General features: G+C 44.6%; 1 protein-coding gene across 1 annotated transcript in view; it reads right to left on the minus strand.

The window, feature by feature from the left end:
• mrps27 (mitochondrial ribosomal protein S27) overlaps positions 1–18,424 on the minus strand; it is a 130,426-nt gene that overhangs the window by 97,030 nt on the left and 14,972 nt on the right. Inside the window, exons 3-4 of the mRNA XM_038805421.1 lie at positions 6,483–6,553; positions 4,428–4,486 (exon numbers count right to left, since the gene is read on the minus strand). Coding sequence (XP_038661349.1) covers positions 4,428–4,486; positions 6,483–6,553 — 130 coding nt within the window. The remainder of the gene's footprint in view (positions 1–4,427; positions 4,487–6,482; positions 6,554–18,424) is intronic.

The following is an 18,424-nucleotide window of genomic DNA, read 5'->3' on the forward strand; positions in this document are numbered from 1 at the left end:
ATTGCTAGCGAACAACCTCTCTAGCCTAAAAAAATCAAATGTTTTTAAAATGATTAGCTTCACCTCCTTTCTTTTGTACGCTATGCCTCTTTTTATTAGTCAAGGATCCCCATGTGCCGCTTTAAAATCTTTCACAACTTATCCTGAAACTTCAAACAATGTTATAGTTTTGTTAGATTAACTAACTTCCTCACAACGAAAAGAGCTAATGGTGTATTGCTAATCAATCTTTAGCCCATGTATTTCAATTTTTCATTACTAATATTTGCACTGCATCTTCAGAGGGGTTTTTCTAGTTTTTGTGCAATGGTTGAAAATTCAGAGAAGACAGGCAGAAGTGTCCAGCAAATCCAAAATGTTTCTGACAGTATTTACATGCTCATTAGCAAAGGATCTTGCAAGAGGCTTTTCAATGTGTCGCTGGGTTTCCTGTTTAAAACTACTTTTGTAAAATGTCCTTTGGTTTCGTTCATGTCCAACAGCAACATATCAAAAGTGGGTTTCTCATTATAAAGTTTAGTTGGTGACTTTTCGTGCTCAACAACATAAGAATGTCACCTCCTGCCACTTTGTCGGTCGCGTATCAGCCTGAAATATTCCTAACTCTGGTACTGCATTGGTCAAAGGCAGAGATGCCAACTTGCAGTAACAATCAAAAGGGACTTCATGTTTTTCAATAATATATAGCTGGCTCTGTTTTTTGGGACTTTCTATGGGCAGAATTTCCAGGGCGGTGAACGCTCAATTGAGCTATGATTGGCAGTGGGCGAGACTTCCATCTGCTCTTGGGAGGAAGACCTGCCTTGGAGAGCTGTTGGCCAACCCGTCCAGGCACTGTGCTGCAGTGGCCAGAAGAGGTACTGCAGCACTCTGCCGAAAATTAAATCCCAGGACTGCTCTTAAAGTAAGGAGGGCACGAGATGATTACGTAAAATTTACAGCACAGAAAGACCCCATTCAGCCTAAATGGTCCATGCCATTACTAACCCTAACAACATAAACAGCCCTGATTTCTCTTCTCACTACCTATCCGTAAACAGAAAGCTGTTTTTAATTTCTGCTTTTCCCTTTCTATAAGTGGTAGCGTATTTTCCCAAACATCAGTTTGGCACGATCCAAACCTCTTATTAATAATCCTACAGCAAACCCGAGGTGAGGAAACTAGGACGGTTGGTTTATTTTACGTACATGGGAAAAGGGTTTCACAACATCCGCCCCTTTTGCACTCAGGCAATAAAAGAGGGATAAGGGATGGAAAGGGGTATGGGGCAAGACCACAATTAAAATAAGAGCCAGGAGTCCAAAGTCCAGAGTCAAAAGTCCAATGGTGTATTCCTTCAGAGGTTAGCAGGCTGGAGGTGAGGAGAGGAGAGGTTGAGTAGACTGGGACTGTACTCGTTGGAATTTAGAAGGATGAGGGGGGATCTTATAGAAACATATAAAATTATGAAGGGAATAGATAGGATAGATGCGGGCAGGTTGTTTCCACTGGCGGGTGAAAGCACTACTTGGGGGCATAGTCTCAAAATAAGTAGATTTAGGACTGAGTTTAGGAGGAACTTCTTCACCCAAAGAGTTGTGAATCTATGGAATTCCTTGCCCAGTGAAGCAGTTGAGGCTCCTTCATTAAATGTTTTTAAGATAAATATAGGTAGCTTTTTGAAGAATAAAGGGATTAAGGGTCATGGTCTTCGGGCCGGAAATTGGAGTTGAGTCCACAAAAAGATCAGCCATGATCTCATTGAATGGCAGAGCAGGCCCAAGGGGCCAGATGGCCTATTCCTGCTCCTAGTTCTTATGTAGCAGAATGGTCCACCTTTCCAGAAGTGAGGGCTTCTACAATGGGACAGGGCACGTAGAGATGAATTAGTTGTGAAGGCACAAACACAGAAGTTCTAATATTCCAGGAGTACGCAATGTAGGTTAGGGCCAGACAATTTGCCTAGACAGAGCTCTTGCTGCTGCCACCTGCTCAATGGTAAAATGGGAGACTGCCTGGGTTTAGTCCCATATGGCAATATTACAGGTTCTAGCAGCTTGGGGGGAGGGGGTAATGTGGCATGCTTCCCACCATTGCTCCTTGCTGTTGGACAAAGGATTTTAGGTCTAGATTCTTGAGGTTTTTCAATTGAGGAGCCAGGGTCCCTTTCGTCTTTTGCAAAATTACCAGTTGGGACTTTATGCTCCTATTCGCGTCAGGTGGGTTTGGCGACAGGAGCGGAAAATATTGTGTGGTCCAAAGTCGACTCTTACATTGGCGTGAAATCTTGCCATGATCATCCCCTACCCAGTCAACATTGGGGATCTCATTATAAAACATTTGCATCTCGTTATCGGGCCCATGCACCGTAATCATAATCCCCATCACCAAAAAATCCAGCAACGTCAGCATGCTGTCTTAAAGGCACAAATCATGACTGGCTTCAAAAGGCCTGCATTTGATGATCAGACTTCCGAGGGGAGGTAGGAGGCGAGCACAGCATTGTGGGAGTGGTTTCACACATTCAGAGGGTGGATTCAGGGATGCCAGGGTCTGACATGGGGCTGATCAGGCTTAATCCAGGGGTACCGGGGTAACACTTCAGGAAGGCTGGAAGGGAACTGGGGGATTAGACTGCAGGTGCCAGGGGTTAGGCTCCAGTGTACCGAGGGGGAAGACTGTCAAGTATGGAAAGCAATGTTCCTTAGGATGTCTTCTGCTGCTGGGCCACGACTTCCTAAAGGGCTTCACAGAGGAAAGAGAAGTCTAGGGCAGTGCAGTGTGGTGGATGAAGAGTCATCACAGACTGGCAGCTCCACTCAACTCTGGGGTGGGTGGGGGGTGGTGGAGGATGGGGGGTGGGTGCACATCTGGGGTGGGATGTTGACTCAGGTCAGGCTAATGGAAAAACATGTCGGTGATTGGTATCCCATTGCAGGTGAGACTGTTCAGCTGTAACTCAACTGATATGTAGTCTAACTAGTCACGCGATTATGTCCACTCGAGCATCACTTGTGTGCCACTAATTGTTGGTCAGCATTTAATCCTTGGCACACTAACTTTCAACATTTCTGACTGCCATGGTGTGCCTGTTGGGCAAGCTACTATATCCCCTTGGAGAATTGGCAATGGCACACTGCCCGAGGAGAGTGTCCTAATCCTTGGCTGTGTGCTGAGGTATCGATTGAAAAATGTCCCCCATAGACCAGGTTGAGTGCAAGGCCTTGGAGTGAAACTTTGGACAATGCCTACACCAAGATGAGTGCTCAGGATGCAGTGGATCGACCAAAGCTGTGGTCACTTGGTCATGTGGTGTGGGGCAAGAGTGGTGTGGGGTCTTGCCAAAGCAGAATACGAACTAAGGATTGGGCATCAATGCGGTGGCCAGGACATGAGTCAGTGGGCCGAGAGCAGCTTCAGATAATGAATGGGCAAAGGATGGTCCTTAGCAGACAAATGTTAATTGTCAGGTTTCTGTCTTTGATACTGCAGTGAGGAGAACATATGAAACATGAAGCCTGATGATCTCACTGTCATTAGTCTTGCTCATTGGCAGGAGAGACGAGGAAGATGCCAGCGGAAGCATCCTGGCACGCCAAAGGCAGGAGCAGAACGATGAAGGGGAAGGGGGGGACAGGACCTGCTCGCCATGCAGAGGCTGAATCCCGGACAGCCATCGCTTAGAGGCGCCTCGTCAGACCCAGGGTGTACAGACAGAGCCGAACATATCTGCAGATGTCCGAGAACCAGTGTCGTTGAAGACTACGCCTGTCTAGGAAATTGGTGGTAACATCTGCCGCCTTCTGTAGGATTTGGCGCCACAGTATTTGGAAAACATCCACTGCCAGTGGTGCTGAAAGTTAAAGTGGTGCTCAATCATATAATTCTTGACTGGCCAAGATACTGCTTGTGCTTCTTTGAGAAATATGCAATCAACAGTAAGTACCAAGGAACAAAGTTAGCAAGCAATTCCTCCCCTATGAGTACAACACACATGTAACACTGAGACGGACAGTAAAACTAACATGGGCCAATAACACAATTATTGCTGCACCTTTCACGGCTAATCCAAGTCAAGAAACTGGATGTGGTAGAGAATTGCTGAGTTCCGACAACCTCAATATTTGGACAATATTCAGGGAATACTCTTTTTTCTTTATTGTAAATTATATTTAACAGCCAACCGAGAAATTAGAAATTTTCCCCACTGTGTGGTAGAAAGTTAGTGGTAAGAGTTGGTGGTGAAGAGAAATGCGAAAAGCATTAAAATTATGGAAAGGATATGAAGATTTTCATACATCCGTTCATGACAGCCGAGGCGATTATTCCTTGACATAGAATGTGCAGCCCAGAAACAGGTCAGTGGGCATGGAACAAAACAAATTACTGTTTGTTCACAGTATTGGTCTCTGCAAATCACTTGGAAGATAAGGAGAAACGTACTTACTTGTAAATATAGTATTCAGCCTGCTCAACCTCTTCTCTTGAAGAAATGTTGTCGATAAACTACAGAAATAAAACAATGTGCAGAAGTATTTATATCTGGCTATAAAATCCGCAATTGTAACTGTATCACCTCAGCATGTAATGCAATACAAAGGACACATGGAGATAGCCATTTAGATCAAACTTACTAATAATTCCACCAACTAAAGCTGTCATTTTTTTATTGCTGTTAATGCTGCTGTCCAAGAGATAAAGAAAATTTGAGGTAAATCAAAACTCTTGCACAAAGCAATCGTATCCTTGTTGTAGATGTTTGAAGCTATGTGACGATAAGAATAACAGAAAAAATAAATGGCGAAGCAATAAAATCACTTGACATGCTCCTTTACAATCAAACCAAGCGAAATAAACCCAAGGGGGAAGAAAAATTATTCTTCAAAGAAAATCTTCCGCAGAATTGAAAATGTAGACCGTGTTTACGTGCATCAGTTGCTGCTTTATTAAGCTTTTTCTTTATTTCATTTATGCCTGAAGCAAGAAGCCAAACTGTCTCTCTTGAGCGATGCCAATTTATCTGCAATGGGCAATATCAAGAGGAAATAAAAGGATTGCATTCAATATTGTTGTGTCATATGTATGGTAATCGGTATAGTTTTGAGAAAAGCCAATATAATATTATACCACATAGCCAATAATATAGTCTTAATTCATATTATCTATTGCTTTGAAAAGTGTGTAAAACACGTAGATATTTAAAATACTTAATTCAAACTACTAATTCTTAAAGTAACAATTCTGAATTAATAGGGGTAGACAGCGAGGCCTGACTTTCTGTGTGCCTACTCACCGACAGGAGTCAGGTGAGAGGGCACTTTTCTCGCCCTGAGGTAGCTCTCCAACCCAGGTCTCATTATCATACCAGAGGCAGCTCTTTAGTTTCCGTGTGGGAGTCGGGGGCAGAAAATATACAGCTGTAGGCCTCTGGATGTGCTGTGAAAGAGGTGGCCTCTCATATCATGTTTTATTTTTAAAAAGACAGTCAATCTCCCGTTTACTTGATGGGATCCATGCCTAGTTCTATTAAATCACTGACCCTGGCAACAAGTAAGAAATTGCTATTGAGATAAAGAGCCAAAGAAAGGAAGATGAAAGGAGATTGACCTACTTTATTTCTTCCCTTCTCTCATTAATGACTGCTGAAGGGTTTTCCAATATTGTGGACAATTTTTGGAAAGAAGTTTAGATGAGAACCAGAGTATTAATTTGTTGTGATCTATTGGATCCTGGCTGAGTAAGGGAATATTTCAAAGTATGGGGTTGGAATTCTTCTATCCTCCAACTAATACAGTGTCAGGCTTTATAATATTTTAGCAAATGAACACAATTTAAATTGGTTCTCGCCTCACTGTCCTCAGTAATTTAGTGTGCACCTTTGGAGTTTCCCCTATTTCTCCTTCAAAGTCACAAACAATGTTTATTTTCAGTACAAATCTGTCATCGTGTCGATACATTCAGAACTCAGAAACCTGAGGAAAATATTGCACTGGAGACATAAGAGTAAGGCTATTTTAAACCAGCTTACATTTTTGGACCCAAAAACAAAATCTTTCAAATGCATACATCCAGTGGAATTATAGAACATACAGTGCAGAAGGAGGCCATTCAGCCCATCGAGTCTGCACCGTCCCACTTACGCCCTCACTTCAACCCTATCCCCGTAACCCAATAACCCCTCCTAACCTTTTTGGACACTAGGGGCAATTTAGCATGGCCAATCCACCTAACCTGCACGTCTTTGGATTGTGGGAGGAAACCGGAGCACCAGGAGGAAACCCACGCAGATACGGGGAGGACGTGCAGACTGCACAGACAGTGACCCAGCGGGGAATCGAACCTGGGACCCTGGTGCTGTGAAGCCACAGTGTTAGCCACTTGTGCTACCGTGCTGTCCAAATTACAGGGGTAAGTAATTTTGTGGGATAGTTGTAAATCTATACATCATAGATATTATATATGATTATTAATAATACATGGAGCATGCCTGTAATAGCCTTACCCGTGCTATGGTTAATGAGCTGACAGGAAGTTTCTTCTCATATGTCATGTCCATTAGTGCAGCTAATTCCGCTGATTGAAAGAAGCAGAATCATGTTTATTTTTTAAAAAATTATAGATACACATACACACATCAAAATAGAAGTGAACCATTCTTGTGGATGATAACTGATGTGTGTTAGCCTTTTGTTCCATCGCGCAACCATTTTACAGTGCGATCTCAGCTACTATATTTGAATGAGATTACTCGAATTAAATTTAATGAATGCCCTGCAAGCCATTGAAAAATCTCACAATACGCCTAAACACTTCAAATCATCATTGCCCTTTTGGAAAGATCTTTGAAACATAAATGGGAGAAGGAATCCTCGACTTGCTCGACCTTGTTTAATAAAGGCCTTTGCTTCTAGTGTGCTGCTCCTGGAATGAGCCCATCAGTTCACATTAACCAAGGCATACTGCTGATCAATATTCCAGCAAGGTTACAACATTTGGCTCACTGCATAATTTGTTCTGGGAAATCACGTTTGAATTTCCTGCAAATCATCATGAATGATTTTCACTACAAACTGGAGGACAATATTTCCACCCACCCTTTCAGAGCTAAAACCCACACGGTCATCTTTTACAATTAAAATGCATGCGGATTCAAGCAAATTGTCCCCCAGGAAAATGTCTTCCTTTAAACAATGCTGAGCGTACGGCTGGAAATTCTTGGGCGGGGTGGGGGGTAGCCGTGGTTTATTTGCGATTACTGGTAGAAGAAATCAAATAGCAATATCAACAAGCATTCCACTTTATATTGGAACCTGGCAAAGACCTGTGGCATGGACATTTTTTGAATCAACGAAAATGGGATGCTATTAGAAACATTCTCTGGGAAGAACCCCACACTGCCACCTGCTGTGCTTCTCTAGTGCTCTAGCATCACAACCGAACCATCCCCCACAACATCCAGTCTGTTACAATTAAGGAATCCTTTATACACACCAATCCGTTAAAAGCCGTTAAATTATTAAAGATGTCTCCCAAATTCCAGGAATTGCTTCAAAATTTATATTTTTGTATGTTCATTTGTATTACTTTGAAAGACCATGTATGTATATGGAGCATTATGACAAACGCGACTACATTCTTTTATTATAGGCCTACAAGCAACTGATCAAATATTCAACCTTTCTCCTCTTAGTATGGCAATTTATTTTAAGTCTGATAATAATGCTGGCTGTAATGCTGGTTGTGATGCAGCAAATTTTCTTATTTAGGATTACATTACAAATCTTGATTTCCAGATCAAATCTTAATGGCATTGAATCATTAATCATTTACGAAGAATTTGTACTTAAAGTTGGAACATTAAAAATAAGCCTCAGGTCATACTTCAACATAGTGAAATAATTGGAAAGCTTCACTCCAGCAATTCTGTCACAATTTCCTCCTCCAGCTCTGCATCAGTTCCAATATGACATTGCTGACCAATAATGCACTGGGCAGGAATTTGCCCTTTGGGTCAGGGCTCTGGCATCAGAATCAAATGGAGGTCACTGCCATGCGCTATCACCCAGAATGATTTTCCCCAAATTGGCCAATTATCGGCCAGGCTCACCATCCCAAGTAAGGGTAGTAGATGGACTTGAGGCAGAAGGAGCAATAGGAGCCCTTCCATCACAGAAGAAGCAACAAGCCATCTTTCCAGGTCAGAGTGAGAAAGAGCCCTTCAAACTGGAGGCACCCTCTCTACAACTTCTTAAACTTTTAATCACAAAATAGACGGCTAACTGAACAGCTGGTGGCCCGTGGCTGTAGCTAGGAAGGTATGGGAGGCCTCAAAGCCTGCCTGGAGCACTAGCTCCCATACACACAGTCTGTCACTAGGAGGTTACCTTCAGGTCAGCTGGCTTAGTCCCCAAAGCCTCAGGGGGCTTGCAGGACAACTGAAATGTCCCGTCAGCCTCTGACAATAGGCCTTAATTGGCCTCTTTCTGGTGGTGCTGGCTGGGGGTGATAACTCTCGGAAAATGGCCCAGGGCTGGGATGATATGACAAATCTGCACACGTGGGGTCTACAAGGGAACACCACAACCTGTATGTCCCCTCTAATCCACGCTTCACCCTAATTTGAAACTATATCGCTTTCCTTCACTGTTTCTGGGTACAAAAACTCCCTTCCTAACAGTGCTGTATGTGTAGCTACACCACATGGACTGTTGCAGTTCAAGGAGGCGTCTCACCGTCACCTCCTCAGGGATAAACAAATGCTGGCCCAGCCAGAGTTGCCTACATCCCGTGAATGAATACAAACAGGCGCCGGAATGTGGCGACTAGGGGCTTTTCACAGTAACTTCATTTGAAGCCTACTTGTGACAATAAGCGATTTTCATTTCATTTCATTTGGAAAGGCGCAGACTAAACAAGGACAGTCAGCTTGGATTTGTAAAGAAAGGTAGTGTATGATTAATTTGAGTGAATGTTTTGGAAAGGTGACAAGGAAGGCCATTGAGGGTAGTGTGCTTGATGTAGCGTACATGGATTTGAGCAAGGCTCCTGACAAAGTTACACTTGATAAGGTCATAAAAGTAAGAGTCTGTGGGATTCAAGGACAAGTGACAAGTTGAAGTATGGGTAATGGTCAATTAATGTTTTGTGACTAAAAGGCTGTTTCCAGTGGTGATCAGCAGAGCTCAGTACCAGATCCCCTACTTCTCGTGGGACATATCTGTGAATTAGATGTAGGGTGTATGACTAAAAAGTTTGCAGATGATACAAAAATTGGCCATGTGGTTGTTATGGAGGAAGAAAGCCGTGGTATGTTGGCAAATGTCAATGGATTGGCCAGCTTGGCGGAAAAGTGGCAAATAGAATTCAATCTGGAGAATTGCGAAGTAATGATCTGGGGAGGGCATACGGGGTAAAGAACAAAGAAAAGTGCAGCCCAGGAACAGGCCCTTTTGGCCTTCCAAGCCTGTGCCAATCATGATGTCTTATCTAAAAAAAACCTTCTGCCCTTAATCAGTCCATAACCCTCTATTTCCTCCCTATTCATGCATCGGTTCAGATGCCTCTTAAATGTTGCTTATGTGCCTGCTTCCACCACATCCTCTGGCAGCGCATTCCAAGAACCTGCCACTCTCTGCATGAAAAACATACCCCGCACATCTTCCTTAAACTTTCCCCTTCTCACCTTGAACCTGTGCCCCCTTGTAATTGACACTTCCACCCTTTGAAAAAGCCTCTGACTATCCACCCAGTCTATGCCTCTTATAATTTTGTAGACCTCTATCAGATCCCCCCCTTGGCCTCCGTCTTTCCAGTGAAAACAATCCTAGTTGATTCAAACTCTCCCCATAACCAACACCCTCAAGATCAGGCGACATCCTGGTGAACCTTCTTTGCTTCCACATCCTTCTGATAATGTGTCGACCAGAACTGCACTGCGATATTCCAAATGCGGTCTAACCAAGGTTTTATATAGCTGCAACATGATTTCCCAACTCCTGTACACAATGATCCGGCTGACGAAGGCAAGCATACCATATGCCTTCTTAATCACCTTGGCCACCTGTGTTGCCACTTTTAGGGAACTGTGGCCCTGCACTCCTAGATCACTCTGCATGTTAATATTCCTATGGGTACTGCCCTTTACATTATAATTCATATCTAGATTTAATCCTCCAAAATGCATCACCTCACATTTGTCCAGATTAAACTGCATCTGCCGTTTCTGTGCACCGTCTCCAATCTATCTATATCCTGTTGTATCCTCTGACAATCCTTGGCACGATCAGCAACGCCTCCAATCTTTGTGTCATCTGCAAACTTACTAATCAGACCACTTATATTTTCCTCCAGGTTCCAGGGGAGAGCCAGGGAGCCACCCTGACCACCCACAGACTTTGATGGCCCGGGACAACCCCCCCCCCCCCCCGGGTGCCATTCCACCTGGTCCACGTTTGCGTGGACCAGCACCAATCGGCGCCTAGCTGCAGCCTTTCTGGGGAGTCTGGAGAATCGAAGGAGGCCGGTGAATCCAGGGCAAGTAGGTTTGTGATCTACTTCAACAAGCATCATTCGGTCTCGCTCATTTTGGACGAAGTTCCGACTCTGACACCTTGCAGGACTTTGAAAAATCGCGTGAGGTGCAGAGCTTGTTGGGAGGATCGGTTCAGGACTCTCGCTTGAGCGCAACGGGGCCAGAGAATCGCGCTCATTATCTCTGCAGGCAGAAAAAGCACATTAACTCCCCAGGGACTTCCCCATTCAAATCACATTCCTCTGGTCAATTTCACCTGCTGTTTCCTAGAATAAAAACAACATGGCCACTGCAGTCAAGCACACAATAAGTGATTATTATTATAACCCCAGGTTTTTAACCCTTAAATTGTCCCAGTATTTAGAAGCCAATATAGTTCAAATCCCCACTCGTCACAGTACACTAAATTTTGTAAGATTTGTGGCAGCAGTTGGAGACAACAGATGAGGTAAAAGATTGGTGCTTTTTTGAGCAGAGGGCTCATGAGGGACTTGGAAGGTTAGAGTGGAGAATGGGGAAGGCTGGAACAAATTACATTTATGTAACATCATTAACTTGGCTAAATGTGCTCAGCTGCTTCACAGAAACGTTAATAGTCAAAATTTGACACAAGCTCCATTAAGAGCACAGGTGATGAAAAGCTTGGTCAAGAGGTAGGTTTTAGGGGGCATTTTAAAAGGATGAAAGAGTGCTCAGGAGGCAGAGAGCTTCTGCCGGAACAATTAAATTCAGGCACGTTCAAGACACTAAAACTGGAGAAATCCCAGGTTCACACAGAGTGTTGTAGGGTTGGAGGTTAAAGAAATAGTGAAACCGAAACCAAGAAAAGATTGAAACATCAGCATGAGAATTTGAAATTTGAGCTGTGCTGAACTCAGGGCAAATTTAGGACAATGAGTGCAGAGTGATCTGGGAACAGGACTCAGCTAAAGTCAGGATATAGGCAGCAGAGTATTGGATGACCTCAGATTTTCAGAGGAGGAAGGATTGGAGGCCAGCCAGAAGAGTGTTGGAATATTCAAGTCTGCATGTAACAAAAGCATAAATAAAGGTTTTAGAAGAAACTGGGGAGTCAGGGGTGAAAACAAGCAATGTTGTGTAAGTGGAACTTGGCAGTCTTGATAATGGAGAGGTTCTGTGATTAGAAACTCAGTTCAGAGGAAAATAGGAAAATCGAGTTTAGCTGTAGACCGAGAACGGGATGGAATCGGTGGCAAGCACTAAGTCAATGAGCTGTATTTTCGCCATTGAGGTGGGAAGCTCGAGTTGACTGAGCATATTGTCTCCATTAAAAGGGTCGCCTGCCAGATTTTCATACCAGACAAGCGTGAGTGGGATGGAATTTGGTCCGCGGGCTCCAGAGGAATTCTGAAGGCAGCCAAGTGCCGAGGCTGGCTGATCGGAGAGGCTGGACTTTGTCCCAGTTGTATTAACAGCTGTTTGATCCTCTAGCTCTCACCCCTCATACTCCCTCATCATACCTCTTCCATGGCCCCCATGTCACCTCCATACCTTCCCTGCATCCTGCATCCTGACTTTGCGCTACAGAACCGCCAAGTCATATAATGACGAGGCAAATCCTGAATTTTTTAAAAATCCATTCAAATACCTGCTTTGAAATAAACTGCTGATCTTCCAACCCCGTAAAAGTGTCAATCAGACAAGCCATTATTGTATCAATGACATAATTCTTACTTCACTTCACATCTCTTAATCTTGTTCAAGTAAACATAAAAATATTGAAAGGACCAACAATGGACGGTCAGGGAACTCCAGAAGTAACAGTGCCAAAGTGGAAAGAGAAGATATTGTAGGTGACTCTCGTGGTTCCAACTGGGATAAGTAAGTATAGAAATGGGGACAGTCCCACTCAGCTGGAGAATAGAGGAGGAGCGTTAGTGGAAGATGGCATGGTGAACCATGTCAAAGGTTGCAAACAGGTCAGGAAGATTAGAAGGAATATTTCACCATGGTCACAGAAGGTGACATTTGTGACTTCCATAGGGGCCATTTCTGTTCTCTACTAGGAGTGAAAGCCGGAATGGGATTGCGGAAGAGATATGCACAATTTTGGAAAGTTACAACATATTCAAAGAGTTTGGAGAAGAAAGAAAGGTTTGAGATGCTGCGGTATTCTGTAAGGACAGAGTGGTAAAGGGGAGGGTCAAGAAATGGTGCAGAACGGAAGTTGAGCAATGCCCTAGGCAGGTGAAGGAGGAGCAAAGGTGTAGCAGTCACGGTGAGTAAGGAAGGGAGAGAAGTATAAATGGAGAATTAGAAGCAGCAATGGGAGAGGAGATGGTCGTGGATTCTTTAAGATGAGCTCCCCTATCAGACTGGTGGAAACACAGCTGAACGCAGCGCAGATAATCTCTCTGTTATTTCCTTCCGCAGAGCACAAGATAATCCATTCATAACAGGAATCCCAATGTTTAAATTAAAATTATCAAAAGCTTTCCTCTCTGTCTTGAGCTTGAGTAGGAAATGTATATTGGAGAAAATTTGATATCCAATCAGAAATGAAAAAGACTGAGAACAAAGAAAGTTGACAGATGCCAATGATGCTCGTTCATGGTATCCAGCACATACATAAAAACACTTTAGACCGATATGTTAAATAAACATTCTTCAGAGTCTATCAAACCTCTCTTAACTTTGGAACCCGGGAATTACTGCTTCTGCTAACTTGACACCCAAGCACAATTTGCTTCTCAATTGGGTCGAGAAAATACTTTCTCTAGCGTAAGAGCAGTAATTTGAACAGAAAGTACTCCAAAGGCTTGAAATGAAATGAAAATCGCTTATTGTCACAAGGAGGCTTCAAATGAAGTTACTGTGAAATGCCCCTAGTCGCCACATTCCGGCGCCTGTTCGGGGAGGCTGGTATGGGAATTGAACCGTGCTGCTGGCCTGCCTTGGTCTGCTTTAAAAGCTAGCGATTTAGCCCTGTGCTAAACCAGCCCCAGTATGTTCATTAAAACCAGCGTTGGTTCCTTGCTCCTCCCGACAGATTTCCTGATTTCTTCAGAAGGTACTGCCTCTTACCAGGATGTCTCACAGCTGCTGTCAGCTCTCCTGTATCTCAACCAAAAGATGTACATCAACTGGCCATCCACCCATGGAGGTTAGCCGTGTTCAGCCTGGCCTTGACCCATCTGACATCAACACAGTGCACCGCATGGATTATTGACCCATCCACCCTCTCCTTAGCTATCATTCATTACAAATAGATCACAGCACTAATAATAATATTACTATTATTAGTGCTGTGACCTATTTGTAATGAATGATAAACTGTGAGAAAAAGAGGCAGGGTGCAAAACCAGTTCAAGTAGCGAGTTCAGTGAATAGTTAGTGACAAAATCACTTCACCCTGTAACTTCATCATTAATAATTCTTAGTACTAATACTTGCCCAAGGTGCACTGCTCTTTTAAAAATTGAATAATAAGTCAGTAACTCAGCAGACGTCCCTGTTGTTTTATAAATTTAGAGTACCCAATTTATTTTTTCCAATTAAGGGGCAATTTAGCGTGGCCAATCCACCTAGCTTGCACATCTTTGGGTTGTGGGGGCGTGCAGTGTCCCACAGCTTTCCATCTTCTCTGTCAAAGGCAGTAAATTAAAAGGAAACAGGCAATGAGCATCTTCCCAATCCAAACAGTCCAGCGACAAGGTTGAAAACCAAAACAAATGTATTAATCTCTAGAATGAGTTCAATGGCCCAAAAAGGAAAAAAAGTCACATTACAAAAACGGGTCAGACTACACATACGCAGGAATGATTGGCAGAAGAGCCAAACTCATGAAATGAAAATGAAATGAAAATTGCTTATTGTCACGAGTAGGCTTCAAATGAAGTTACTGTGAAAGGCCCCTAGTCGCCACATTCCGGCGCCTGTTCGGGGAGGCTGTTACGGGATTGTTAATTGGCTTGCCTTGCCAATTAAATTGTGGGCTGAATCCAGGACTTAAACAAATGTTTATCCAAGGTCAATTTGGGTATTGGGTACCAGGATACATTTGCCAACTTTCTGCAACCTAACATGCCCATATTCAAAACATTCTTTGCATCACTTGAGCCGGAATGAGCAAGGCTCAAGTAAATTACTTTGAATGTACAGTGATAGAACACAATGGAAAATATTGTGTTAAAAAGGAGTTTGAAAGGAGTCCTCTGATGGACTTGCAGACAGATAGAACAGCATCTAATATATTGATGATGGGTAATGTAACTGCCAGAAGCAATCTTTTCATATTTTATTTCCCATGTGACAGTACCGTAATGAGCATCAACCTTCCAAACCGTCAAATTCACAGAGAGCAATTGATGCATCAGATTTACATAATTTACTCCGAGACATTTCTACAATATATACATAATTATCCCCACGGAGGTCTTTATGCAAGTTTTCATTGCTATTAGTATTTTTTAAAAGTACAAGAATCACCTGATATCAAATAATCTTTTTTAAATTGAAGAAATATACATTAGCTTCTCATTTTTCAGTGATGTGGAATGGCAGATACTTCTGGCTTCAGGCGAAATGTGACAGCACAAATCTTAACAGTCCTTAAACAACTGGAACAAGTATATGGAGATACTGACAATTGAAAAAGCAAAATATCATTATTCTTACTTGTTACAGGATTAAAAAGTATATATTTTATGATCCTTTTTCAAAAGGCTTCATTTAAGCAGCTTTGTGGAAAGATTGCTTTACATCAATAACAAGCCAAAATTCAGTGTGTGGACAGAATCGGAAAAACTAATTCCACTTCAGAAGATAGAGGATTTCAGGTGCTATATTGTGGTCAGACTGAGCACCACATGGGGACTTCCAGTGGCGACCATGGAGGAGTACGTCGCACATTTGACAGCTCCCACGTATAACGAACTTTTGGACCTTTTTTCCCCCGTTTTTTTTCGGATTTTATGGGATAAATCGATGAAGAGTGAGACAGTAAGGAGAAATCCCCCTCCGGTGTATGGAGAATTGGACCAGAAGTGGCCGTGTGAGACGACAAAGTCCTATAAGGGAGACGCAAGCAGAGCTGGTAACATGGACAGCATGGTGGGGCAGCAGAGCCGTGTGGAGACGACACAGCGGTCGATGGAGCAGCTGGTGGAGTTTTTCGAGGATTGCTTCGCCAAGCTGAAGAAGGACACGCTAAAAACCGATTGAGGCTTGATTGATCAAGTGGTTCAGAATCAGGAAACCCACAGAAGAGCGATCCAGGAGGTGGAACAAAAGTTGTCCGAGCACGAGGAGTATATAACCGTGCTGGAAAACAAGGTGGGGATGATCAACGACCGCCAGAAAAGAATGCAGGAGAAGCTAGAGGACCTGGAGAATAGGTCCAGGAGGCAGAATCTCAGAACTGTTGGCCTCCCTGAAGGCAGTGAGGGATCAGATGCGAGGGCCTTTTTGATGGACATGATAGAGAAGTTGATGGGACTGGTTCCCTCGGCCTCTGGAATTGGACAGAGTGCACAGAGGCCTCGCGAGGAAGCCCAGAGCTAACGATCCGCTGAGGGCCATGATGGTACGTTTTCACCGTCAAGGAACACCGACAAGGAACACGTTTTGAGGTGGGCCATGAAAAAATGGAGCAGCAAGTGGGAGAACTGTGAGTTCCGCATCTATCAGGACCTGGGAGCGGGTTTGGCCAAGAGGCGAGCTGGGTTCAATCCGGCAAAAACTACCCTCTTTAAAAAGGAGGTGAATTCGGGATGCTGTACCAAGCCCGTGGGTCACACATGAGGAACGGGACATATACGTTGAAACGCCAGACGAAGTATGGTCCTTTATTAAAGAAATGAAGCTGGAAGTGAATTAAAAGACACTTAAGCCTTGGAGAAGTACTATGGCGGCGATTTGTGGTGCTGGATTGTATAAATTTAAGTAGCTCTATGTGAAATAATGGGCTGTGTGGATGGTTAAAGGTTGCTTTGTCTTGCAGGGACCTTGTTAGAGGGGGGGATGGGCTTTGAATTTGGTTCTGCTTTTTGGGTGACTATTTTTCTAAACTGACTGTCCCTTCATTGTTTCTTCTGATGTTTGCTTACTGCGGAATGTGATGCTTTTAAAATGTTTATTCACGTGGGGAGGAGAAAGGAGAAAACAATAGGGAGACAGGCTACTTGATGCCAGGGGCGGGAGCTACCGAGTCAGCATGGGTCAGCTGACTTTCAGAAGCGCAGTGGGGGGTGAGCAGGTGTTAAGCTGGAGCTTGATTTGGGGGATTGGGTTTCTAATTTTGTTGCTACGGGGGGAGGGGGGAGCTGCTTTGCTGACAGGGGAGGAACTGTTACTAGGGGACAAATGGGATCGGGAACGGCGGCAGCCCGAGTGGGGACTTGAGGAAGTGGAGGGTGCGAGCTCGAGGCTGGCCTAAAAAGGGTGATGGCTAGTCGGCTGGGGGGGGAAGCCCCCCCCCCCCCCCCCCGTCCAGGCTGATCACATGGAACGTGAGAGGACTGAATGGGCAGGTCAAGAGGGTTCGCGTGTTCGTGCATTTGAGGGAACTGAAGGCGGACTTGGCAATGCTACAAGAGACACACCTAAAGGTTACAGACCAGACTTGATTGAGGAAGGGGTGGGTTAACCAAGTGTTCCACTCAGGACTGGACTCAAAGACCAGGGGGGTAGAGAAGAGTGGGAAGCTGGAGGGGATGCAAGTGGTATTTGTGAACATATATGCTCCGAATTGGGACGACGTGGAATTTATGAGGTGGGTGTTAGGTAAGATCCCAGATTTAGAGTCACATAACCGGACGACGTGGGGGGGGGGGGGGGGGGGGGGGGGGGGGGGGGGAGCACCGGGTCTCTCTCTACGCAGACGACCTGCTCTTATACATTTCTCTTTATACAGTTACTGTTTGCTCTGGCCATAGAGCCGTTGGCCATGGCGTTAAGAGCCTCTAGGAACTGGAAAGGGCTGGTTCGGGGGGGCGGGGGGGGGGGGGGGGGGGGGAGGGGGTGGAGCACCGGGTCTCTCTCTACGCAGACGACCTGCTCTTATACATTTCAGAGCCGTTGGAGGGGCTGGGGGAAGTAATGTGAATCTTGGGGGAATTTGGCAATTTTTCGGGCTATAAATTGAACATGGAGAAAAGTGAGATGTTTGCGAGCCAGGCAAGAGGGTAGGAGAAGAGACTGGGAGAGCTGCCGCTTAGATTGGTAGAGAAAAGCTTTCGATATCTGGGAATCCAGGTGGCCCGGGAATGGGAGGCACTGCACAAGCTAAACCTATCCCGGTTGGTAGAACATATGGAGGGGGACTTTAAGGGATGGGACATGCTCCCGCTATCACTGGCGGGGAGGGTACAGACCGTGAAAATGACGGTCCTCCCCAGATTTCTGTTTGTCTTTCAGTGCCTCCCCATCTTCATCCCTAAGGCCTTTTTCAAGCGGGTGAATAAGATTATTTTGGGCTTTGTGTGGGCGAGTAAAACCCCGCGAGTGAAGAAAGTGTTGCAGAGCGCAGTCGGGGGGAGAGTGGATTGGCGCTGCCGAACTTCTGCAATTACTACTGGGCAGCTAATATAGCCATGATTAGGAAGTGGGTAGTGAGGGAGGGGTCAGCATGGGAGCGGATGGAGGCGGCGTCATGTAAAGACACCAGTCTGGGAGCATTGGTAACAGCACCTCTGCCGTTCTCGTCGGCCCGATACTTCACAGGTACAGTGGTAGTGGTGGTTCTGAGGATTTGGGGGCAGTGGGGGAGATATAAGAGAGTGGAGGGAGCATCGATTTGGACCCCGATTTATAACGACCACAGGTTTGTACCGGGTAGGCTAGATGGCGGGTTCCGGAGTTGGCAGAGGGTAGGAATTAGAAGGATGGAGGATCTATTTATAGATGGGCAGCAGGGTAGCATGGTGGTTAGCATAAATGCTTCACAGCTCCAG

This window comes from Scyliorhinus canicula, chromosome 8, assembly GCF_902713615.1.
Source record: "Scyliorhinus canicula chromosome 8, sScyCan1.1, whole genome shotgun sequence".
Lineage (NCBI taxonomy): Eukaryota > Metazoa > Chordata > Chondrichthyes > Carcharhiniformes > Scyliorhinidae > Scyliorhinus > Scyliorhinus canicula.